The 22,542-nt window shown below is 43.3% G+C and overlaps 1 protein-coding gene and 1 long non-coding RNA gene across 9 annotated transcripts in view; one reads left to right on the top strand and one right to left on the bottom strand.

Annotated features, from left to right (window-relative positions):
• The window catches only part of CTNND2 (catenin delta 2), a 528,002-nt gene that overhangs the window by 32,940 nt on the left and 472,520 nt on the right, over window positions 1-22,542 (bottom strand). For 5 of the 7 annotated variants that reach the window (XM_079984908.1, XM_079984909.1, XM_079984910.1 and 2 more), the window contains 3 exons: window positions 16,115-16,325; window positions 15,054-15,138; window positions 9,350-9,475 (listed from right to left, as the gene is read on the bottom strand). In XM_079984908.1, the coding sequence (XP_079841034.1) occupies window positions 9,350-9,475; window positions 15,054-15,138; window positions 16,115-16,325 (422 nt within the window). The remainder of the gene's footprint in view (window positions 1-9,349; window positions 9,476-15,053; window positions 15,139-16,114; window positions 16,326-22,542) is intronic. The other 2 variants (XM_079984911.1, XM_079984913.1) reach the window with 1 other exon arrangement.
• Window positions 1-22,542, top strand: part of LOC307220971 — a 54,177-nt gene that overhangs the window by 26,178 nt on the left and 5,457 nt on the right. The window contains exons 2-4 of one of the 2 annotated variants that reach the window (XR_013841235.1): window positions 2,243-2,409; window positions 4,554-4,750; window positions 20,641-20,734. This is a non-coding gene — a long non-coding RNA (uncharacterized lncRNA). The remainder of the gene's footprint in view (window positions 1-2,242; window positions 2,410-4,553; window positions 4,751-20,640; window positions 20,735-22,542) is intronic. The other variant, XR_013841236.1, reaches the window with a different exon arrangement.

Genomic DNA, 22,542 nt, shown 5'->3' on the forward strand with positions numbered 1-22,542 from the left:
CTCCGAGGATGTGGACAGGCTGCTTGGACGAGTGAAGCCAACCACCTGTCTCCTGGATCCTTGCCCATCCTGGCTTATAAAAGCTAGCCGGGAAGGACTGGGCGATGGGCTTCGTGGGGTGGTGAATGCTTCCCTCCGTGAGGGAGCCTTCCCAGACCCGCTGAAAGAGGCGGTTATTAAACCGTTTCTTAAAAAACCATCTTTAGATGCGGCCACGATGGCCAACTATCGCCCAGTTTCAAATCTTCCATTCTTGGGCAAGGTGATTGAGCGAGCGGTGGCCGAACAACTCCAGGCACGCCTGGAAGAAGCGGACCATTTGGATCCCTTCCAGTCGGGATTCAGGCCTCATCATGGGACTGAAACTGCCTTGGTCGCACTGGTTGATGATCTTCGGCGGGCTAGGGACAAAGGTGAGAGCTGTTTCCTAGTTCTGCTGGATCTCTCAGCGGCGTTTGATACCATCGACCATAACATCCTTCTGGACCGTCTTGAGGGGCTGGGAGCTAGGGGCACTGTCATACAGTGGTTCCGTTCCTTCCTCCTGGGCCGTGTTCAGAAAGTGGTGGTGGGGGATGAGTGTTCAGACCCCTGGGCTCTCACTTGTGGGGTGCCTCAGGGTTCTGTCCTCTCCCCCATGCTTTTCAACATTTACATGCAGCCGCTGGGAGAGATCATCAGGAGGTTTGGGCTGGGTGTTCATCAGTATGCGGATGATACCCAGCTCTACCTCTCCTTTAAATCAGAACCAGTGAAGGCGGTGGAGGTCCTGTGTGAGTGTCTGGAGGCGGTTGGAGGATGGATGGCGGCTAACAGATTGAGGTTGAATCCTGACAAGACGGAAGTGCTGTTTTTGGGGGACAGGAGGCGGGCAGGTGTGGAGAATTCCCTGGTCCTGAATGGGGTAACTGTGCCCCTGAAGGACCAGGTGCGCAGCCTGGGAGTCATTTTGGACTCACAGCTGTCCATGGAGGCACAGATCAAATCTGTGTCCAGGGCAGCTGTTTACCAGCTCCATCTGGTACGTAGGCTGAGACCCTATCTGCCTGTGGACTGTCTCGCCAGAGTGGTGCATGCTCTGGTTATCTCCCGCTTGGACTACTGCAATGCACTCTACGTGGGGCTACCTTTGAAGGTGACTCGGAAACTACAACTAATCCAGAATGCGGCAGCTAGACTGGTGACTGGGAGCGGCCGCCAAGACCATATAACACCGGTCTTGAAAGACCTACATTGGCTCCCAGTACGTTTCCGAGCACAATTCAAAGTGTTGGTGCTGACCTTTAAAGCCCTAAACGGCCTCGGTCCAGTATACCTGAAGGAGCGTCTCCACCCCCATCATTCTGCCCGGACGCTGAGGTCTAGCGCCGAGGGCCTTCTGGCGGTTCCCTCACTGCGAGAAGTAAAGCTACAGGGAACCAGGCAGAGGGCCTTCTCGGTAGTGGCGCCCGCCCTGTGGAACGCCCTTCCAGCAGATGTCAAAGCGATTAACAACTACCTGACATTCAGAAGACATCTTAAGGCAGCCCTGTTCAGGGAAGTTTTTAACGTGTGATATTTTATTGTATTTTTGCTTTCTATGGAAGCCGCCCAGAGTGGCTGGGGAGGCCCAGCCAGATGGGCGGGGTATAAATAATAAATTATTATTATTATTATTATTATTATCTTGGGAGAGATTTGAGAGAGGCAGCGTGCTGAGAGCAAATTATACTTCCATCACTTTCTGGTCAGCTTATGGTGGTATGATGCAACGTATTTTTACAGGCTCCAGAGGAATGAAATCTATCCCAAAAAATAACTTTCAGTTATCATGTCCTTAGGTGGTCCTGAGAAAGCCTGTATCACTTTGTTCCCCATCGATAAAATGGGAGTAGAAGGGAAATATCTCATAGAAGGACATGAAAAAGATTATAATGAACCCTGCACAAGAAAAGCACTGTGTAAGTACAATCTCTATGAGGAGTTTAGAACTATGAACAAGAGAGGAAATATAGACATTGGATGAATGTAAAGACTGTCTTAATAATAATAATAATAATAATAATAATAATAATAATAATAAAGTGTTACAGTTAAGTGAACTTGTTCCAGTTCTTTTTCAAGGTTCCAAATGTAGGATTATGCTATGTACGGAAGCTATGAATATTAGGCATAGACTGAGAGCAGCTTATCACATATAGAGATGACCAGGGTTGGAGTAAAGATTGACCTTCTGTGAATAGAAGGGCTCTTTTCTTTCTAGGAATTTTGATCTAGCAGAGGCTCCAGCTGGAGGAAGAAGGGTTTTCACAGACTCCAACATCCTCCTGCAACCCCTATGTCATTTTCCACAGAGGAATTGAGGGCACCTTGACCTTTCAAGTGTACACTTGGCATTCTGAGCAAGTAGTGAAAGGATTTCATTTAATGGTATAGCAACTGTCACAGATGTGCCTAATAAAATTTAAATTCTGTTCTACGTCAGAGGGAACAAAGCAGGGCTGTCAACTAGTTAGATATGTTTTAGTTGATTAACCAATTAAGTAAATTAAAGCTAGAGGGTGAGTTAATGCAAGTTTAATAAGTGTGCATGTTATCCAATGGCACAGGTGCATCTTTTGAGTATTTAGAGAACAAAGACCCATTTCTGTTAAGTGTAAGATAGCCTTTGTTTATTAATCTGATTATCACTCATTTTTGGAAGGAAAGGCCTTTTTATTATTAATCTTGGTACACAAAAAAGAGAGAGCGTGTGTTTTTGTGTAGCCTGCTCAGCTGTGTGCAAGTCCACCTCCCCACAGTTTAATTCAAGGGCACAAGTTTAATCTGTGATTAAAATTTTAGTTGATTCACCTCTGATTAAATGAACTAAAGCAGCAGCCATAAAAACAGGATCACAAAAAAAAAACTTCTGTATCTGTATTCAGGTAACAGCAGCCAGCTCCCCCCTCCCCCAAATTGTGAGCAAGAAAACCAATAAGCCATTATTCCCAGAGCTATTTCTTGAACAAGTGTGTAACTAGATTACACTGAATATGAAAGAACTGAAACTAGCAGCTTATCATTGACTCACTCAGATGGTTCTGGCAGAATTCATGTTCTCCAGCTACATGCACTGGTCACTTTGTTTAATTTCCCTTAAGAGCAGGAAATAACTAGGCATTATGCCTGACTTTATTGTACCGTGGTAGGGGAATATCAGCAAAGGGAGCTGGAAATGATATCATGACAGCAATGCGACTTCACGTCTCTGAGCTTAAGAGTACGACTTGAATGGCAATACAAGATATCTCCTCTGCTCCTACTGTGGGCCTTAGCATTGTGCCAGCTAAGGGGCTCTGGCAGCAGTTCTGCTTTTGTACCTGGCGCTGGCTCACAGGTCCATTACATGCAAAACCTTTTACAAGGGTCAGTGCATAAGGGCATATTGAGGATTCGCTTGTGTGATCCACTTTCGTGAGATAAAAAGGGGTGAGCACAAGATAGCCCTCTGCTGATCAGCTTTGGGAAATGGCCACAGCTGAGTGGCAGAGCCCTGGTATCTCCTGGCTTTCCAACTCCTGGGAAAGACTCCTGGCTGAAACCTTGGAGAAGTACTGTGAGTCAGTGGAGGCCATACAAAATTCACCATTTGCCCAGAGGGGGAAGCATTGTGGTGCAAGATGTTATTTGTACTGTGAAACCTTTGGAAAGGTTTGAGCTGGTGGGTTATGAAGGAATCATCGTAATTTGAAGGTACTGGCTGAAAAACATTAGAAATCTTCTCCAAAGGCACTGTACTTCTGAAGGGACTAGAAAGTTAGAGCAACCTTGACCTACACAAGCCCTTCAGAAACCTCTGACTCTCTCTCTCTCTTGCCTGGAGCAAGTTTTGAGACTTAGTTAAATAACGAACTTCAAAAGGAAGGTTGTCAGTCAATTACTCAGACTGAGGTGCTGTGCTGTACAGAGAATTGTCTGTCTTTCTTTACAGAAAGATCAAAAGCTACACTACTGTCTGCAAAGATAGGACTTTTTAATAACTAAAGCTGTGAAAAGCTCCCTGAAATTTGTTGTGGTCCTAAATCTGCATGTAAGCAGGCAGAATAAATGATGTGGCTTTCAGTATAGAAGCCACTGGAGCTTATGCAAGTGAATTAGAAAATGTTCACTACATCTGGAGATTTTTAAATAATACAATTTTTGGTAGTTGTTTTTTTTTAAAGCAGCCTTAAAACACACTTGTAGCTTAGATTTACCTTACTTATTTAAATGTTCATTCTGAAGATAATATGCTATGCTGTGTTAAGATAAGAAAAATAAATAGACATAATTATTAGGCTTGAATTTTCCGGAGTTTGTTTGTGAAAGAGCCTTTGATTAGTGATTTTGCATTCAAAGCAGAAAGAAATGTCTATGCATTCACTAGGTCAGATCACCCACTCCTTTACACTGTCAACATTTGTGTGTTGACTCACATTTGGGACAATCCGTAAAACCTGTCTCCAGGAAAAGGACTTCAATGAGATCTGTATGCCAGTAGCGTTTTGTGGATTCTACCCATAATCACAGTGAGAACCTATTCTGTTTTTAAGGGCACCCATACTAAATTGGTATGTGAAAGCAAGACACAGGGCTAATTCACGACAGTATGAGACCACTTCCTCATTACCCAGCACCTGATGACTCACAACTTAATGTGTGACCCAACTCCACTGAAAAGCCCTGTGTCACAGTGAGGGTATGAAAATCCTGCTTTGGATGTTTCACCTGTGACAGCTCAATGGCATATGTAAGTAAATGGTGCAATTATTAAGCGATGAAGCTGCCCATAGATAATGCAATTCACATGGTTTTTGATAAGTGACAAGTCTAATTAAATGCCACCCTAGTGTGCTGATCTTTACTATATATGCAGCTCCTTTCTCAACACTGCTGCAACCTAGTTAGGCAGCAGAACAGTGTTGGGAAGGTAGGTGGGACTCTGTAAGCTTGACTCTGTGGCATAAACAGCCCACTCTAGTTGGGCCCCAAGTTTCCACTCTCAGTGAATCTAGGGCAGTCAGCCTGCAGGTTGGCCACCCACAGTATGGCATAACACCCACAGTATGGCATAACAGTATGGCAAACCAGCTTTAGTCCAATAAATGGCATACAGGAGACACAAAGGGAAGTCTCCAGTTTTGCACTGTAAATCTTTTAAGTTGTGATAAATGTTCAAAAAGTGACAGTATAGTGTATCAGTTTTAAAGATTCTTTTGTAGTGTTGTCATCCAGAATAAAAGATTCAAGGAGGCTGGCAGAATTATCACTTGGAAAGACCAACGAGTAATTGCTTATGCTATGTTTTAACATTCAGATAGAAAATTTTAGAGAGATGATCAGCCTAAATCATAATCTAGTTAAACTGAAGTACAGTGGTGCCTCGCAAGATGAAAATAATCCGTTCCGCGAGTCTCTTCGTCTAGCGGTTCTTTCGTCTTGCGAAGCATCCCTATTAGCGGATTAGCGCTATTAGCGGCTTAGCGGCTATTAGCGGCTTAGAAAAAGGGGGGAAAAGGAAAAAAACTCGCAAGACGTTTTCGTCTTGCGAAGCAAGCCCATAGGGAAATTCGTCTTGCGAAGCGCCTTGAAAAATGGAAAACCCTTTCGTCTAGCGGGTTTTTTGTCTTGCGAGGCATTCGTCTTGTGGGGCACCACTGTACTGGGATTTAGGCTAACATGGTCTGAGTGAACTGGATTTTCAGAATGGAGACCTACAGAATATTTCCCTTATGTTATCCACTGTGGAGCATTTTTTTAAAAGGGATCCCAAACAGTGACAGAGTTGGAGCTTTTGAATTTCAGTGGCACCCTGTGTGATGCCAAAATTCAGATCCCCCTCGCCTCTCACTCAAAGTCACTGTTGTAGTGCTCCCTGCAGCAGTCTCTTGGCTTGGAGTCCAGTGTGGGCGAACCAGTTGCTCTCCCCTAAATTGACCTCTGCCCCAACAAAGCACCCTCTGCAAAAACTGAGGTTATCAATTTCTAGAGACACTTTTCAAATGTGCAGTCACACAGAGTTGGTATTTGTGTAGTCACTCACACCTGCTATTCTGAATATATTGGTTTCAATCAGTTATTTGCATTGCAAGCTTTGTGATATTCTGCCTACTGAGCTGTATGTTTAGAGACAAATCAGGGTCTGTTCTGCTTAATGTTGGTGTCACCGTTGCAGAGGCTGATTTACAATAACAGGATCCTGAAGATGAAACCAGGCTAACTACACACTTCTCCCCTGCCGAGTTATGATACAAGATGATTAAAATTGCTGTATTACAATATAGCTCTAGCAAACAAAGAAAATAATTAACTGTCGTGAAACGACGATAGAAATATAGGGTTCATATCTCTAAAAATTTAAAAGGCGTATCAATACACAATGAATGCTCTTTTTACTGAAAAATATATATATCTTTGCTGCAGCAGAAAAAGTGTTCATAGTGCACTTATGGCATTGTTCCATTCTGAATACATTATGTACACTGTGATGTAGACTTTACATCTGATAATTTAACACAAAACCACTGAGAGCTGTTCTCATTACAGCCAAATCAATGGAAGCATTATTTGGTGAGGGCTGAATGTGTCTCATAATGAATAAAATAAATCAGACTTGCAACTTCTATTAAAAACAGAGTACTAATTAGCAGGACTAACTGGAAGCAAGAGAATTTAGTTTTTTGGGGAGGAAACTCAGTGGTTTTACTTTTCTTTAATATTGTGTGTGTTGTTGTTATTTGCAAAAAATAGTAAGAAATAGTACCTGCAGCTTTTCTAAACAGGGACTCTGGGAGCAGAATCTGGCCCCTTATTCCTTGCAGTCCTATGGCAGCTCTCTGGCTGCTAGTTGGATCTTTGCTGCATTGTAAAATGTGTCCCTTCCACCTGCATTGAAGCTAATAGCCAAAGTGGAGTACTGTGTCACATCAGCCAGACCACAGCTAATTAAGGGCTGGCATTAGGTTTGACTCTTGGTTGAGCAACTCAAAGAGAGTAGCCATGGTCTACTTTTGAAACCTGGCTGCCTGCCTGACATTGAAGTGTTCCAGTGCCCAGAATGGACAATGTTCAGGGATGACAGGGAACCACAGGTTCCTTAAAAACTGACCAGGGTCTTCATGTTTGTAAATATCTATGTACAAGTTAGCTTCTTTCAGACTAGTCCTGATCACATGTTGCTGCCATGCATTCTAACTGAATGCTTGAAGAGGACAAGAGTACCTGAGGTGACAAATACTAGTTGCTGGCATCCTGTAGAGGGCCTTCTCGGTGGTAGTGCCCGCTCTGTGGAACGCCCTCCCATCAGATATCAAGGAAATAAACAACTCTCTGACTTTTAGAAGGCATCTGAAGGCAGCCCTGTTTAGGGAAGTTTTTAATGTTTGATGTTTTATGGTGTTTTTAATATTCTGTTGGGAACTGCCCAGAGTGACTGGGGACGCCAGGCCAGATGAGCGGGGTATAAGTAATTAATACTAATACTAATACTAATACAAATAACCACCTGTCTGTCTTGAGAGACAAGGGAGTACACTTCCTGCTCTATTTGCCACATCACTGCTAATAGTGTATGTCCACTCACCTTTTTCGGTGGGCAGTGTTGCGGCTGGGCATCCAAGGGGCCTGCAGTGATCTGGCATGGGGGGGAGTTGACGCCCCCCTTGTGCCATCCTGGTTGCATGACTGGCACTGGGTGGGGCCACCCACTGTGGCCCCGCTAGCCAATCAGCATTTATAGGGGCGTGGCCATGGAAATTTAACCACGCCACGGCCAGGGGGCCCTCCTCTCTCACCCTTTCGCCGGATCTCCCAACCCACCCACTCTTCATGCTTTGCTCTGACACAATCTTACTATGGACAAATGTTGGCTGCCATATTGTTGGGGCTGGGTAGACATTTTTTCCACTTGGCAAATTGGCACCAGCCATTTGGTTTTCGCCTTGTAGCTATCGTCACAACTTTGTGAGATTAGGCATTGGGTAAGCCTTTGGAGGGGAGGTTATAGCTTTCGTCTGCCTTTCCTCATTAAGGGTATCCTGCTAAAGGGATTGGGGTGTGTGGATCCTATCTGTCTGGATGTGGGCTGGGGCCATTCCACGACACCAAAGGGGACCCCTCGGGGTGCCACTATTTGATGTAAGCAATAGGGCTCCCCCTATTGGTGGTTTAATCTTAGATGGACTCCCTGCAGATGGGTGGGAGTTGAGATATAGCCTGGCTTCACCCAATGCCAGGGGTGATATGATAGCCATGTTCAAATATATAAAAGGATGTCACATAGAGGAGGGAGAAAGGTTGTTTTCTGCTGCTCCAGAGAAGCGGACACGGAGCAATGGATCCAAACTACAAGAAAGAAGATTCCACCTAAACATTAGGAAGAACTTCCTGACAGTAGGAGCTGTTCGACAGTGGAATTTGCTGCCAAGGAGTGTGGTGGAGTCTCCTTCTTTGGAGGTCTTTAAGCAGAGGCTTAACAACCATATGTCAGGAGTGCTCTGATGGTGTTTCCTGCTTGGCAGGGGGTTGGATTCGATGGCCCTTGTGGTCTCTTCCAACTCTATGATTCTATAATGCCTAAGCCAAACCGCTCACATCTGTAACCAATAAAGTTGTGGCCTATTTCAGCTCATAAACCTAAATACTCCTGTTGGTCTGTTTGTTAACCACTGGGGAACTGCAGTTCATGGGGCCTTGGCACGCAAGTCACTATTTATAACCCTGCCCCATGTTTTAGTCTTTATTGTATGTCTCAAGGATCAGATTAGACAAGGAAACTTTCTACTCATACCATATTATCAAAAGGAAGAAAAATTCTAGTTCACAAAACAAAATGCTTGACTAAAATAATTTTCTCTGCTAACTAACAAAGCATTGAGTTATGAGGAAATTTCAGAATACAGATATACACAAATAACATGGATGGATTTCTTAGAAAAAGGATCTATCCCACCCTCTTTTTGTACTGTCTTCCTTTATAGTTACATTTGCCTCACTGTCAGTAAACAATAGCATGAGAGTGGAAAATGCCACTGCCCACATGCATGAGGTGCAAAAAAATTGGCCAGTGTTGCAAATGATGTAAAAAAATATTCTACACAATGCTTTCTGCATTTGCACTCAGGTTCATACTAATATTTAAATAAACTCTTCAGTGCTCTTTCAGATGCAAATCTAGGTATGCATTCAACATCATTTAACGTTTTAATTGTGTTAATAATTTATTTGTTAGACACTATGTGAGGCATTGTTGGTGGCATTTAAATTTTAGAATAAATAAGTAAATAAAATAAGTACTTAAATTAAAAAAAAAAATCACAATTCAAGACTGGTCAGCTGACAGCCAGAATACCTGGGTTTGGGAATAGATTCTGGTTTCTTGATTCTGGGAGAGGGTTTGCTGAGCGTGCCATGACTCAGAATGATTGGTAGGTGAAAATCCTCTGTCCTCAGCCACTCTGAAGTCTGGGGCCACCCGCTGCCATAAATCAATCAGTCAGTCAATCAATCATTTATTTCAATGAGATTTTTTTTTTTTACAGTGATATAGAAATATGGGATCTAGGCCACATTTTTTTTCTTGCACAATTATAACACTTTTAAATTACAAACAGAAATAGATCCCATTGCTGCAGATGCACTTTTATGGCAGAAAAAAAATTCAGTGCAGCCTACTCTAAAACACTATATATTCCAAGGTGCACATTCCAAACAATATATGCCTAAGGAATATTAGTCTTTTATCATAGGAATAAAATAGTTCTTTCTAGGCCTAAAATTGGATTGCTGTAGTCTCTGCTCCTGGTCCACAAGAACTACATGCAAAGCTTTCTCCCCTTGTAGTTCTTCAATGAACATGACTACCATACCACAGAAGTAATGTATTAGCCAGACATCTCATGGGTAATATTGTAAACGTGCCCACTGATGAAGTACATAGGTGAAAGACTTCACATGCTATGCTGCAAGTGTGATTTAAAAACCTGTGGGAAACAACTGAGATGATACCTGAGGTAAAATATCCCTGGTGTGTGAATGATGCAATTTTATCCCTACTTTTCAGTGGAACCAGGTGAGGCAACCACGGTTCTTGACGGTTCTGGGGTTAGTGATGGGCTTGATTAGGATGAATAAACTTAAGACCAGTCCAGACTAGAGAGAGATGCTGTTGGTGAGAAGGTCTGATTGACACAGTTGGTGGCTATACTGTTCTAAACAAGTGAGCACTGATCCCTGGATCAGCTGAACAGTCCTGGGTTGCTCCTATACCCAGCTGTGCTCCTTAAATCCCAAAAGGGAGTCAGTTAGGAATGCTTTCCCCCAACTTAGCTTGGAACGCTAGCCATGGCTGCTCCTGGAGAATGATGACCTTGCCACTAATAAACGCCATGGTGATGTCCAGGCTGAATTTCTGCAAAATATTCTACAGGACATAGCTTTTTTGAAGGTTGTTTGGAAACTTGAACTGGTTCAGAATGTGACCGCCCACCTATTAGCAGGTAGGACCTGTTGAGAGAGTGCATTACCTCTGAGCTGAAAGAACTGCAGCGTGTGGGGCAAATAAGGCCAAGCACCGTGAAGGAGGGGGGAAATGAGAAGAAAATTGTGCAGAGAAGCAGAAGCCAGGGGAACAAAAGAGCATCGAGCACCTTGAAAATCATAAGAATGTTTGGCCAGGTAATTTTTCAGTATTCAACGGCATCAAATGTGCTACTCTTGAAGTGAATGTTCAAATTAGAAAATATTCAGTACATTCCCTTTTTTAAAAAAAGAAACTACTAAAACATCTCTAACTTGGTCAGAGCTGACGACAATTAATGATATGAATAAATGGTATTCATCCAGCCTTACAGTCCAAATTATTTCCAATCCCCACAGAGGTATGCTAAGGGCACTACCCTGCCCAACCACCCATCCATATCTGAAGATACCAGGCATAACCCTTGGAAACAACCCCTGCTTCATTCTCACTCTGGGAGGCAGGAATTTATTCATCCTTATTTAATAAACTCTTAACAATATAGGGATCAACTTGAAGCAAAGGTAGTATTCCAATGCAAAGGGAACACACTGTCACTTCCAGGAACAACTGACCTGCTGGGTTAAACTTGCAGAGCAATCCTGTGCATGCCTACTCAGAAGGAAGTCCCACAGTGTTCAATGGGGCTTACTCCCAGGTGGGTATAGGTAAGGTAAAGGGACCCCTGACCATTAGGTCTAGTCATGACCAACTCTGGGGTTGCGGCGCTCATCTCGCTTTACTGGCCGAGGGAGCTGGCGTACAGCTTCCGGGTCATGTGGCCAGCATGACTAAGCCGCTTCTGACGAACCAGAGCAGCGCACGGAAACGCAGTTTACCTTCCTGCCAGAGCGGTACCTATTTATCTACTTCCACTTTGATGTGCTTTTGAACTGCTAGGTTGGCAGGAGCAATGGGCGCTTACCCCGTCGCGGGGATTTGAACCGCTGACCCTCTGATCGGCAAGCCCTAGGCTCTGTGGTTTAACCCCCAGCGCCACCCATGTCCCAAAGTCAGAATCCTGACCCTGGTGTGATATGAACACACAGCCTTCTGATCAGTGGGTATAGGACTAAAGCCTAAATTTGGAGCCATCCCCTGCTTCTCCCCAGCACCTTACAATTGGAGCTGTCCCATCCCTGAGCATGAAGTTTTCTTGTAGCTATCTAGGCCAATAGTGGTACATAAGTCCATTACATTCCCAACCCTTTTTAAAAGCCACCACATATTCTGGCAGTGAATCCCACAAGGTAATTACGCATTGTCTGAAGAAATAATTTCATGAGTTTACCCTGAACGTACTACCTATTTGTTTTGTTCGATGAACCTGTGTTACGGAAGAGCACTAATTTTCCTCTCTTCATTCTCCCCATGCCATTTATAATTTGAAAAGCCTCTATCATATTCTCTCAGTTAGAAATGCTACTTTTCCTTATAAGAATGCTTCACCTCTTGGCTATTTTAGCTGCCTTTTCCTGCTTAGGTATGGTATCCTTTTTTTAAAAAAAATGGGATGACCAATATATTCATTCTACAATGAATGTATGCATCAGCAATAGGTTGCGGTTTTATTTTCAACCCCTTTCATTTTAACTTCTGACACTGCCTTCTCTCCTCCTGCTGCTGCTATAATGCAGTGAGTTTTCGTTGAGGTTGCAATTGTGTTAACAAGCAAACCTGTAAATGTGCCTTTTGCACTTATTTACATGGAGTCTGCAAGAAGAAAAAGAGTTTGGATTTGATATCCCGCCTTTCACTCCCTTCAAGGAGTCTCAAAGCGGCTAACATTCTCCTTTCCCTTCCTTGCCCACAACAAACACTCTGTGAGGTGAGTGGGGCTGAGAGACTTCAAAGAAGTGTGACTAGCCCAAGGTCACCAGCAGCTGCATGTGGAGGAGCGGAGACGTGAAACCGGTTCCCCAGATTACGAGACTACCGCTCTTAACCACTACACCACACTGGCTCTCAATTCTGCTGCTCATTTCCCTGGCTTGCATAAATAATTTTGGCCACTTGGGATGCAATCCTGTACCCACTTACATGGGAGTAATTCCCACTGAACTCAATGGAACTTACTTCTGAGTAGTCAGGTATAGGACTGTGCTATTAGCTGCCTTTAAAGTTTTCTTTTGACTGGTAGGATACCAGTTGTTGTTTTTTTAAAAAACTGGTATCATTGTGCCACTGTTATTCCCCTTGCATCGTTTTCTCATCTCTGGTAGTATTTGCCTCTTTGTTCCTAGCTTAATCCAATCTTGCCTTGGGAGAATGGAGGGCATCAGTAAACACAGAGGGTGAGCTTCCTCTCCAGTATATACATGTACACTGGAGAAAATATTGTACTGATTATGTTACTTTTGTGTTAAAGATCTTTTAAGGAAACTCGTTGTTTGTTTGTTTATGCCCTTCTAATAGTGCATATTTATGAAACCAGGCAATCTCGCATTACAGTTCAGCATCTTATAAATGTGCTAATATAGAACAGAAGCAAAGCCCCTCTCTCTTCAAGTGCAAAAGTAATCCTTTCAAGCTGTGGATAATTGTTTTCAAAATCCCTTTTGTTTACCAACACTACTAGCACAACACACATTTTATTAAAGAAAAGCATTACTCTCTTGTGCAGATTATTAGACAACTGCTTGGTCTTATTTAGAGATGGGAAGAATGCTTGGCCCCAGTCACCTCTGATGGACTTGGTAAGAAATTGAACTATTAAGAAAAAGCCCTGTAAACAATTCTTACCATTTTCTGAGCCAATCTGAGGCTCGAAAAACAGCCTGCCGGCAAAACAGTGAGCGGAGACATTTTCATAGCTTGCCTCCTCCCACCCCGGAAACTGGGGTGGCAGACAAAAGAGGGTCCTACAGGGGACCCTCCTCCACTTCTGAATGGTCTTAAAGAAATGCCTGTAGGCAAAATATGTAAAGGAGCATAGCACTTAAAACTGTTAGAAGTTGCTAATGGATGATACCTCCCCCAAAATGGCTGGCTGCTGCTTCTGATTGGACTACCTGTAGCATGTGCTTTATGAATTTATTCCGAGCAAATATATGAGTTCTAAGCCACTTAGGACAATAATATGTACCACATTTTTCGCTCCATAAGACGCACCCGACCATAAGATGCACCTAGTTTTTAGAGGGGGAAAGCAAGGAAAAAAATATTCTGCGCAGAGCATGTAAGCAGCTCTCACTTTTCTTGCTTTAAAGCAAGCAAAGTGAGAGCCGCTTACATAGCTTATCTCTTACTTTACGCAGCTCTCACTTTGCTTGCACATCCCTCCTTCCACCTTACTGTAAAGCGCAGCAACGCCAGAGCAAGAAGAGGAGGAGGAGACACCGGGACAGGTGCTTTGCTTGCTTTACAGCGAGGTGGGAGGAGGGATGGGCAAGCAAAGTGAGAGCTGTGCAAAGCGGGACAGAAGCCATGTAAGCAGCTCTTGCTTTGCTTGTTCCCGTCTGTCCCTCATCCCGCTTCACTGTGAAGCCAGCAGAGCAAGCTGTGCAGCTATCGCTCTCGCTGAAGCCAGCAGAGCAAGAGCGATAGCTGCGCAGCGCCTCTTGCTCTGATGGCTTCACAGCAAGCGATGGATGGGAGTCATGGCTCCGACCATGGAGGCATCCCTCAGCTCGCGACTGCAGTGGTAGCTGGGGGATCCCTCTGCCGCCCAGTGCATTCACTCCATAAGATGCACAGACATTTCCCCTTACTTTTTAGGAGGAAAAAAGTGCATCTTATGGAGCAAAAAATACGGTATTTGTCTCTCAGGAGTGCCCACACCTGGCCAACTCACTGGTTGTACAGACTGACAACAGAATCGCAGAATTGTAGAGTTGGAAGGGACCCTGAGGGGGGGTCCCATCTACTCCAACCCCCTGCAATGTTTGAATCTTTTGCCCAACGTGGACCCACGACCTTAAGAGTCTCATGCTCTACTGACTGAGCTATCCATGGCTCGGTCCCTAACTGTATGATACTTATTTATTAAATGGGCCTGTGCACTAGGCAGGTACAACAAAGGCTCTTTCCTCCTTGACCTCTCTTTTCTACAAGAGTGACAGTTCTGTGGTTATAACATTCCTGCAGTTATTATGAACTGTAAGAATGTAGGACCATAAGGGCAGCCTAACTGGATCAGACCTAAAATCCCATCTGTGATGCCCAGAAGCAGAACCCAAATGCAAGGGCACTCTCCCCTCCAAAAGTAGAGGCTGAACACAGCCACTGTGGCTAGCAAAATAAATGATTTAAAGATATGCTGCTTCTCATATAACTGATCTTCAAATGTATCGGAGAACCAGTCTTCGGACCTTAGCAAAATATCCTTCCCCTACTGGAAATGTTTTGCCCCACACACCCCAGTGAAATTTGAAATGGTGCCTCTTGCATGATCAGCCACACACGGTGTGCAAAAGTAGGCAGAAACTTGTATTTACGCCAACATTTCCAATATTTGGCTCATTGCTGATTTTGCTCTAAAACGCACCCCCACCCCACCCCAAGAGATACTAATTTTAAGAATTTAAATAACTCTTACCTTCTTGTAGAGACTTCTCAGGTCTCTGTACTGCCACATGCTATTTAAGACCTGAGATGCTGCCTTCACTACTTTTGGTGAGTGCCTGTTGAAAAAAAAAAGAAAGAAAAGGGAAGAGGAAACATACTTAGGAGTAACTGGAATCTCAAGGAAGCAGCTGATAATCGTAAATTCAGTCAGCACTTTATGAGAGGTATGGTGGACTTGGGTCTTTCAAATTTCATCTGAAAATAACCTATGCTTTCCCATTACTGGGATTTGTACCTGACTCCAGTACCTGGCATCACCCTCTTTTCTCTTTTATAATCTATGGTGGGAGTGCGCTCTTGAGAAACAACAACTGCAATTAATTGAGAATGTACTTTCTAAACAATAAATTTGTTCCCATACTAGCAATTGTAATCGGTTCATGTAATACTAGTGAGTGCAGATATAGGCTAAACTGTAAGCTACTCTTGATAAATAACATGCCTCAGATGACAATAGTCAGCTGCTTTGATATGAAATTATCCACCTACTACCCCCCCACCCTTTCCCCATCAACTGTCAAGCTTACTAACACATGATAAATGACAGTTCTCCAGGAAATCATTAGTGCAGACAAGCACTAATTAAATTATAGCTAGAACAAAATAAAAAAATTCCTTCCAGTAGCACCTTAAAGACCAACTAAGTTAGTTCTTGGTATGAGCTTTCGTGTGCATGCACACTTCTTCAGATACACTGAAACAGAAATAAGACCTGTAAGACCTATTGCAGTCGTTAAGAGTCGTCAACAGGCTCATCACAGCTATCTGCCAATCACCCAACCCCACCACCCTTCTGAGTAATACCCCTCCCCACCTTCACACTATATAGAAGGGTCTAGTGACTTCTGTTTCAGTGTATCTGAAGAAGTGTGCATGCACACGAAAGCTCATACCAAGAACTAACTTAGTTGGTCTTTAAGGTGCTACTGGAAGGAATTTTTTTATTTTGTTCTGACTATGGCAGACCAACACGGCTACCTATCTATGACTTAAATTATAGCTAATAGGCATGAGACGATTTGCAAAACGTACTTGTCTCCTTTACTCTTGGAAATGCCAACAAGCTTCTCGATTCCTCCTGCGTCCCGTAAGGCCTTGGCATTCTCCATGTTTTTCGTGATGACTTCATGCAAAGTGCAACAAATAGCAGTGACGGTATCATCAGACATGGCCTTGCTTCCTGAACTGTTGCTGTTGTTACCTCCTGGAAGCCGGTGAACCAGGTCCCGCATAGCATACTTCCCTTTTGGAAAGAAATTAAATGGAGGGAGGAGTCACATATTGGAAGCAAAGAAAGGAGGGGCGAATAGAAAAGAAAATCTGTAGTACAGGGTAAGGGTCAATAATTCCATGACTTCTCCTGAGCTATGTGCTTTGCCTAGCAAGCTAGCATGAGTTCAGGTGACTGTCCTGTCTCCCCCGTATCTATATTATCAGCTGTTAGCAACCGTATTTTAGCCTATATGCTCATTAGTCCTGCAAATCCCATTCACACACAATATATTGTCTATATATAATGGATGGAGGAGGGCTAGCCCCCTACGGATGAGGCTACATGAGCCATTTTGTGCAGGAGTCACACACAATATGTCATCAAAGTGTTAAAAACAAACACACAAAATTTAAAAGGCCACAAAGTAATAGTAGGGTGAGAGAGAGGGACAGCGTAGTTCACGTGACAGACAATATCCTCATAACTATATCTCACACATCACAAAGCGATGAATATGCCATCTGTGGAAATAATTACTTTCCCCCAGTTATGAAATACAGATTATCCAGGGTTGGGAAAATGAAATATTTATTTTACTTCAAATATTTATAAGCCACAGATTCCTATCGCAGGCATCAGAAGCAGCGGCATACCAATTTATCCCTGCAGCAGAAGTACACTTTTGAAAGACTACATCTGAAGTGCATGAAACAGACAATATTACTAAAAACAGATAATCCATTAAACCCCAATAACCTGCTAATCCCCAGTTTCAAGAAATGCCCCCTACAGTATTCACAATTATATACTACCTTTCTGCCAATATATTCCTGTTGTCTTACAATTTGAAATGCTAAAGCAATATTACACACACACACACACAGACACACAAAACACACCAAAGGCAAAACAGTAACAAAAAAGGAATTATTGAAGGAACTTTCCAGGAGCTGATGGTTTAACCTGGGTTTATCCAATATTGCTGTAGCCCCAATATCTGTAGCCCAGAAAGGCAAGAATGGACTCCACAGCTGGTAGCTCTCAGTACCACAATCCTAGCACTTTTTAGTGGTAAAAAAAATATTTTAAAAGCTATGGCTTGATCCAGCTCTGGCTATTTGCAATTGGTATTATGCAACAATGAGCTAGCTCAGATGGAGATACACATCCATTTTTAAATATTTAGCCCAACAGTTCAATTGGTCTTGAATTATAATTGCAAGGCAGATGTGGTCTGATGTCTGTCTTTATGCTCATATGCAGCACAAGTGGGAGCCTGCTTCTGCATATGGCTCTTCCTTGCTGGACTGGGGCAGATATGGGAAAGGAGCACAATTAATTTAGCATCTGGGAGATTCCAAACACGTTTTCCTTTGGCTAGTACAGAGCTTTCCAAATTGTGTGCCATGACACGCTAGTGTGTGGGCTGCAGTGTGTAGGTGTGTCATGCGAACACTACCCCAAAGAAGGAATGAAGGGCTGAGGGGTGCGAGAAACTACCTTAGGAGGAAAGCTGGTTTTAGCAGGGACAGAGTGCACAGAACTTGTGTGTGGTTCTGTCCACTGGAGATATTGTAAAACCTTGATATAGGGAGGATTCCAAGATTAGATGAACTGTAATCTCAGTCCTCATGAGAAGAGAAGACTCCCTGGAAAAGTCCCTGATGTTGGAAAAGATTGAGGGCACAAGAAGAAGGGGACGACAGAGGACGAGATGGTTGGACAGTGTTCTCGAAGCTACCAGCATGAGTTTGACCAAGTTGCGGGAGGCAGTGGAAGACAGGAGTGCCTGGCATGCTCTGTTCCATGGGCTCATGAAGAGTCGGACACAACTAAACGACAACATCTCAGTCCTGAGTGCTGAGCTCACCAGGAACATGTGAAGATATAAGAGACTTATTGCCATTCTGGGGGTCCTGGGTAATAAGGTTTAGAGAAGCTCAAAACTGCTTTAAGCAACGACGAAGGAACAGATTTCCTTAAGTCTGTGAAACTGCAGTAGAGTTACATTGGAGAAACTATGTAAGCTAACACATGACCTCTATTCAGTAGGAGGAATTGGGATTAAAAATGGCCACTGCAGAAGAGGGTCACATTGCATCCTAGATGTAAGGATCATACACTGGAACCTTGCAAAGCCAAGCAAACAATCTGCATTATCAGGTCTGACAACCTGTGGCTGAATGATGACATGACTGGGAGGGAGGGTACTCAGACATCACCTTCACCGTTCTTTCCCCTGATGGACCGTATTTTTCTGTCAAGAGCTGACAGCACTGTTTATTATTTTGGCTGGGCAGGGATGGGTATTGAGCACTGCATGAATCAAAGCCATAGTTAATTTTAAGGTAAATATTCCTGTCCTCTGCAAACAAACACATACTTTCAGCAATTTAGGGCCCGATGACTCAACACATTCCAGAAGGATTTGTTTAAATTTAAGTCTGGGTGACATTCAGGAAAGCATAGGTTTAATGGGAAAAAAGCAAGGAGGAATTAGACTAGGTAACCCCAGGGTAGCATTTACAGGACAGAATGCAGTTGGAGAGATGGGGATTTCTGATGTTAGAAAATGAAGTTATCCAACACTACCATTATTTCACTGTATTTCGGGGGGGGGGGTCAGCATCAGCCTTGTATTGTCTCTCAGTTCTTGTTTCTTAAGTCACTAAAATCTGTTGCACTTTGTAGGAAAAGGTGAACCAAAAGTAATTGCATGTATGGATTAGAATCTGCAGTACATTTTCCAGGACACTGTCTCTCCCACGGCTATCGTTCTGCTACCCACTCACTCAGATTATAACTTTTTTTTAAAGCAATAACTGAAGGTGACACTGACTTACAGCTGCCTTTGGGAGAAGAATACTAGAGAAAAGCTCTATTTCCTGTTAAAGAGGTGGGGGGAAACAAGTTGGCAGTTTTTACAAATTATGGTCCAACTAGAAAGTAAGTGACCTTTAGAATATACCGGTAAGTGTCTGCTGAACGAGGCCAATGGCCCATCGAGTCCAGCACTCTGATCTCACACTACCCGCCTGCCAGATGTCAATGGAAAGTCCCAGAGCAGCAATTGGGCACAGCGGCTTTCTCACCCCTGGTGATTCACAGGAGCTGGCATTCAGAGGCTTCAGACAGGGAAGGTAGAACCCAGCCACCCTAGTTAGTAGGCATTGATGGTAACATCCTTCATGAATCTGTCTAAATCCTCTTTTTAAAGCTACCCAATGTGGTGGTCATCATTGCCTCCTGATGGAGCCAATTCCATAGTTCGACTACCGTATTTTTCACTCTATAAGACGCACCCGCCCATAAGACGCACCTAGTTCTAGAGGAGGAGAACAAGAAAAAAATGTTCTCTCTCTCTCTGCGCAGAGCCTCTCCAGCAAAGCAGGAGGATAAATGGAAGGGGCTCCGTTTCTCCTGCGCAGAGGCTCTCCAGCGAAGTGAAGCCAGGAGAGCAAGAGGGATTGATTCCTCTTGCTCTCGTGGCTTCAGCAAAAGCAACGCAAAGCCTCCTGAGCGCAGCGGGAGCGCTCTTGCTCTGCTCAGGAGGCTTCGGGAGGCTATCCCTGAAGCCAGGAGAGCAAGAGGGATCGGTGCGCACCAATCCCTCTTGCTCTCCTGGCTTCAGCGAAAGCTGCACAGCCTGCATTCGCTCCATAAGACGCACACACATTTCCCCTTACTTTTTAGGAGGGGAAAAGTGCATCTTAGAGACAGAAAAATACGGTATTTGCTTCATGAAGAAGTACTTTTCGTGCATTACATGCAAGGGGAAATAGAGAATGAATGAATGAATGAATGAATAGAAAATATGTGAAAGGGCCATAGATACAGAGAAGCAATTACATACCAAAAAAACAAAACCCTGTGCTTTTACAAGGCTCTCTGCTTGCCTTATCAAAGTGCCTACTAGTGTTCTCATAGCTAAGTTGGCTACAATACTGGTAGCATAAATTCTGCAGTATAATTCTTTTTTTTCTGACACCTAGCATCATCTTGCTGGTCGATCCTTGCTTGTGTCTATAGAATGCTTCTTTATTCTAGTTCAAAACAATAATGACATTTCAGAGCCTGATTGGGAATGCACAGCATTTTAAATGGCTTTTGCTTTTAATTATTGGTACAGTCGTAATGTAGGAAAGCCACCCCACCCCCCAAATGGTTCTTGATCAGACAACATTTAATTTCAACTGAAATGTCAGTATAGCAAACAATGTTTTAAATGCACTGTAATTTCCAACCAGCTTCTTCTTTGTTCTATTTTGGCTGGTTAAAAGCCCACAAAAAATACAGTGCAGAAGGCCTTTATTATCTCTCCCGGTACATCTCTCTCTCTTTCTAGATACAATCTGTATTATGGTAACAAATTGAGGCTATGAAGAAAGATCACAGACCTATTTCGGCTCTGCAGATGTGTCAACAGGTGGGAAGAAAAGGTATCGCAAAATCGTTATGTTCGTATCACAGTCAGTGACCTCCAGACACTAATTATCTAGCTAGTATTGAATGTTTTGTATGGATCAGGGTATACAGGTGATTCCTGGTGTGCATTTGAAATACAATAATGCATAAGTTCTAAAGAAATGTGTAAGCAGCTCTTCTGCTATATATGAGGCAACCAGGAAGAAATCACAAAGTTGGCTGAGGTTCTAGGTAAGAGGACAGAGACTGGGAAAGGGGGGGGGGAGAGCAGCAAATAATGTTGCAGAAAAAGTGAAGGGGATTCATAAATGGTCTCAAAGAGCAACTAAGTGGTTTTACTCTTAAAATGTGGACACAGCTCTAATGGATTATATCTTTGGTTTCAGAAGTAAACTTGCTATTCTGGTAATGTGGGATTGATGTGGCTCTTTTTTCTACACTGTGAATAAATGCAGGTAATATTGCAATATAGAAACATTACTGACATTCTATTTGTATGGACTTCTGTGAACCTTTTCTTCTCAGTCTGTCGCATTTTCCAATAATCTCAACAGAGAATCAATTTAAAAACAAACAACTGGTTGAATGCTACAAGAGCTGATAGCAATATGATTAGGTAAAATTCCCCAAAGTTTCATGACTTAATATGTTGATCTAGCTTGTCTTGTCATATCCTGACCTTGACACGAGTCCCATGAAAAAGAAAGGCAAGCTGGTAGTTTCAGCACCATGGAAAGCTCTAAGTGAACCACTTGATCTGACAAAGATTGGGGCTGGATTGAAGTCTTTAACTGAATGGAAGATTTGTACATTTCCTTCCCACCAAAGATTGCTTCCTTGAAAGAAACACCTATCATATTGAATTGCACTTAATTCCCATGCAGGTTAGCTAAGGACTGTGGTCCTTAGACCTATTTGGTGAGAAAATACCTTCAGTAAATCTGTCTGGTACAAATCAAAGAGTGTTTTAAAAAATGTGTCAATGGCCACTGGATGATTTCACAAGCATCATTGAGCATCACAATTCCACTGACCAACTTCCAGCATTTTATCAAAAAATAAATGCATTCCCTGAAGTACAGGGAGAAGCTTCAATCTACAACAGCTTCTGTAGATGTGCCACAGAGAGCCTATTATCTCATGAACTTCTCAGTGCCAGGCCACTGCAGATTTAAATCAATCCATGCCTATTTTTGGCCACGGTGTGATGCGATGAGCTAGTTGAGGGCATGCTGATGCCACATGCAGTACTCTCTGTGGGCTTTTAGCATGGCACTACTAATTCTCCAGAAACTACTCTTGCAGTAGCATGGAAAAAGCCAATTGGCTTTGAGTTCTGCACATGGCACCGCAACAGCTGCAGCTGGTAATCGGCACAAACTAAATGAAAATATATCTGTCACATGCAGAGAAGGGCATGAGAGGAAGCCTTGCGCCTGCAACATCCACAGACTGATTAAACAGAGCTGGAAAGCTTCAATCTCTGCAGTATTATCTCAGAAGTGGGTAAAAATTTACAAGTGTTTGCCAATACATGGGCTATTTAGCAGCAGGCAGAACGTGGGGCAGTAATGGGACCTCCTTAAACCAAAGAGAGTGGCTGGTGGCCTTATGGTCTTTTCTGATGATGGGGATTCTGAAGAAGCAGGGGACATCAAGAACCACTTCAGAAATGAAAACATCTTCCTTGCCTGGGGCAGACTGATCTAAGCCCTGGGTCACGACACAACCCTAATGTTATGGGAAGAGATGAAAAGCTTCCTGCTATTTAAAAACATATGTTTTGGCATGTACGAATTCCCAATTCACAGAGGAGGAAACA

The sequence above is a fragment of the Podarcis cretensis genome (assembly GCF_951804945.1).
Source record: "Podarcis cretensis genome assembly, chromosome: 7".
Lineage (NCBI taxonomy): Eukaryota > Metazoa > Chordata > Lepidosauria > Squamata > Lacertidae > Podarcis > Podarcis cretensis.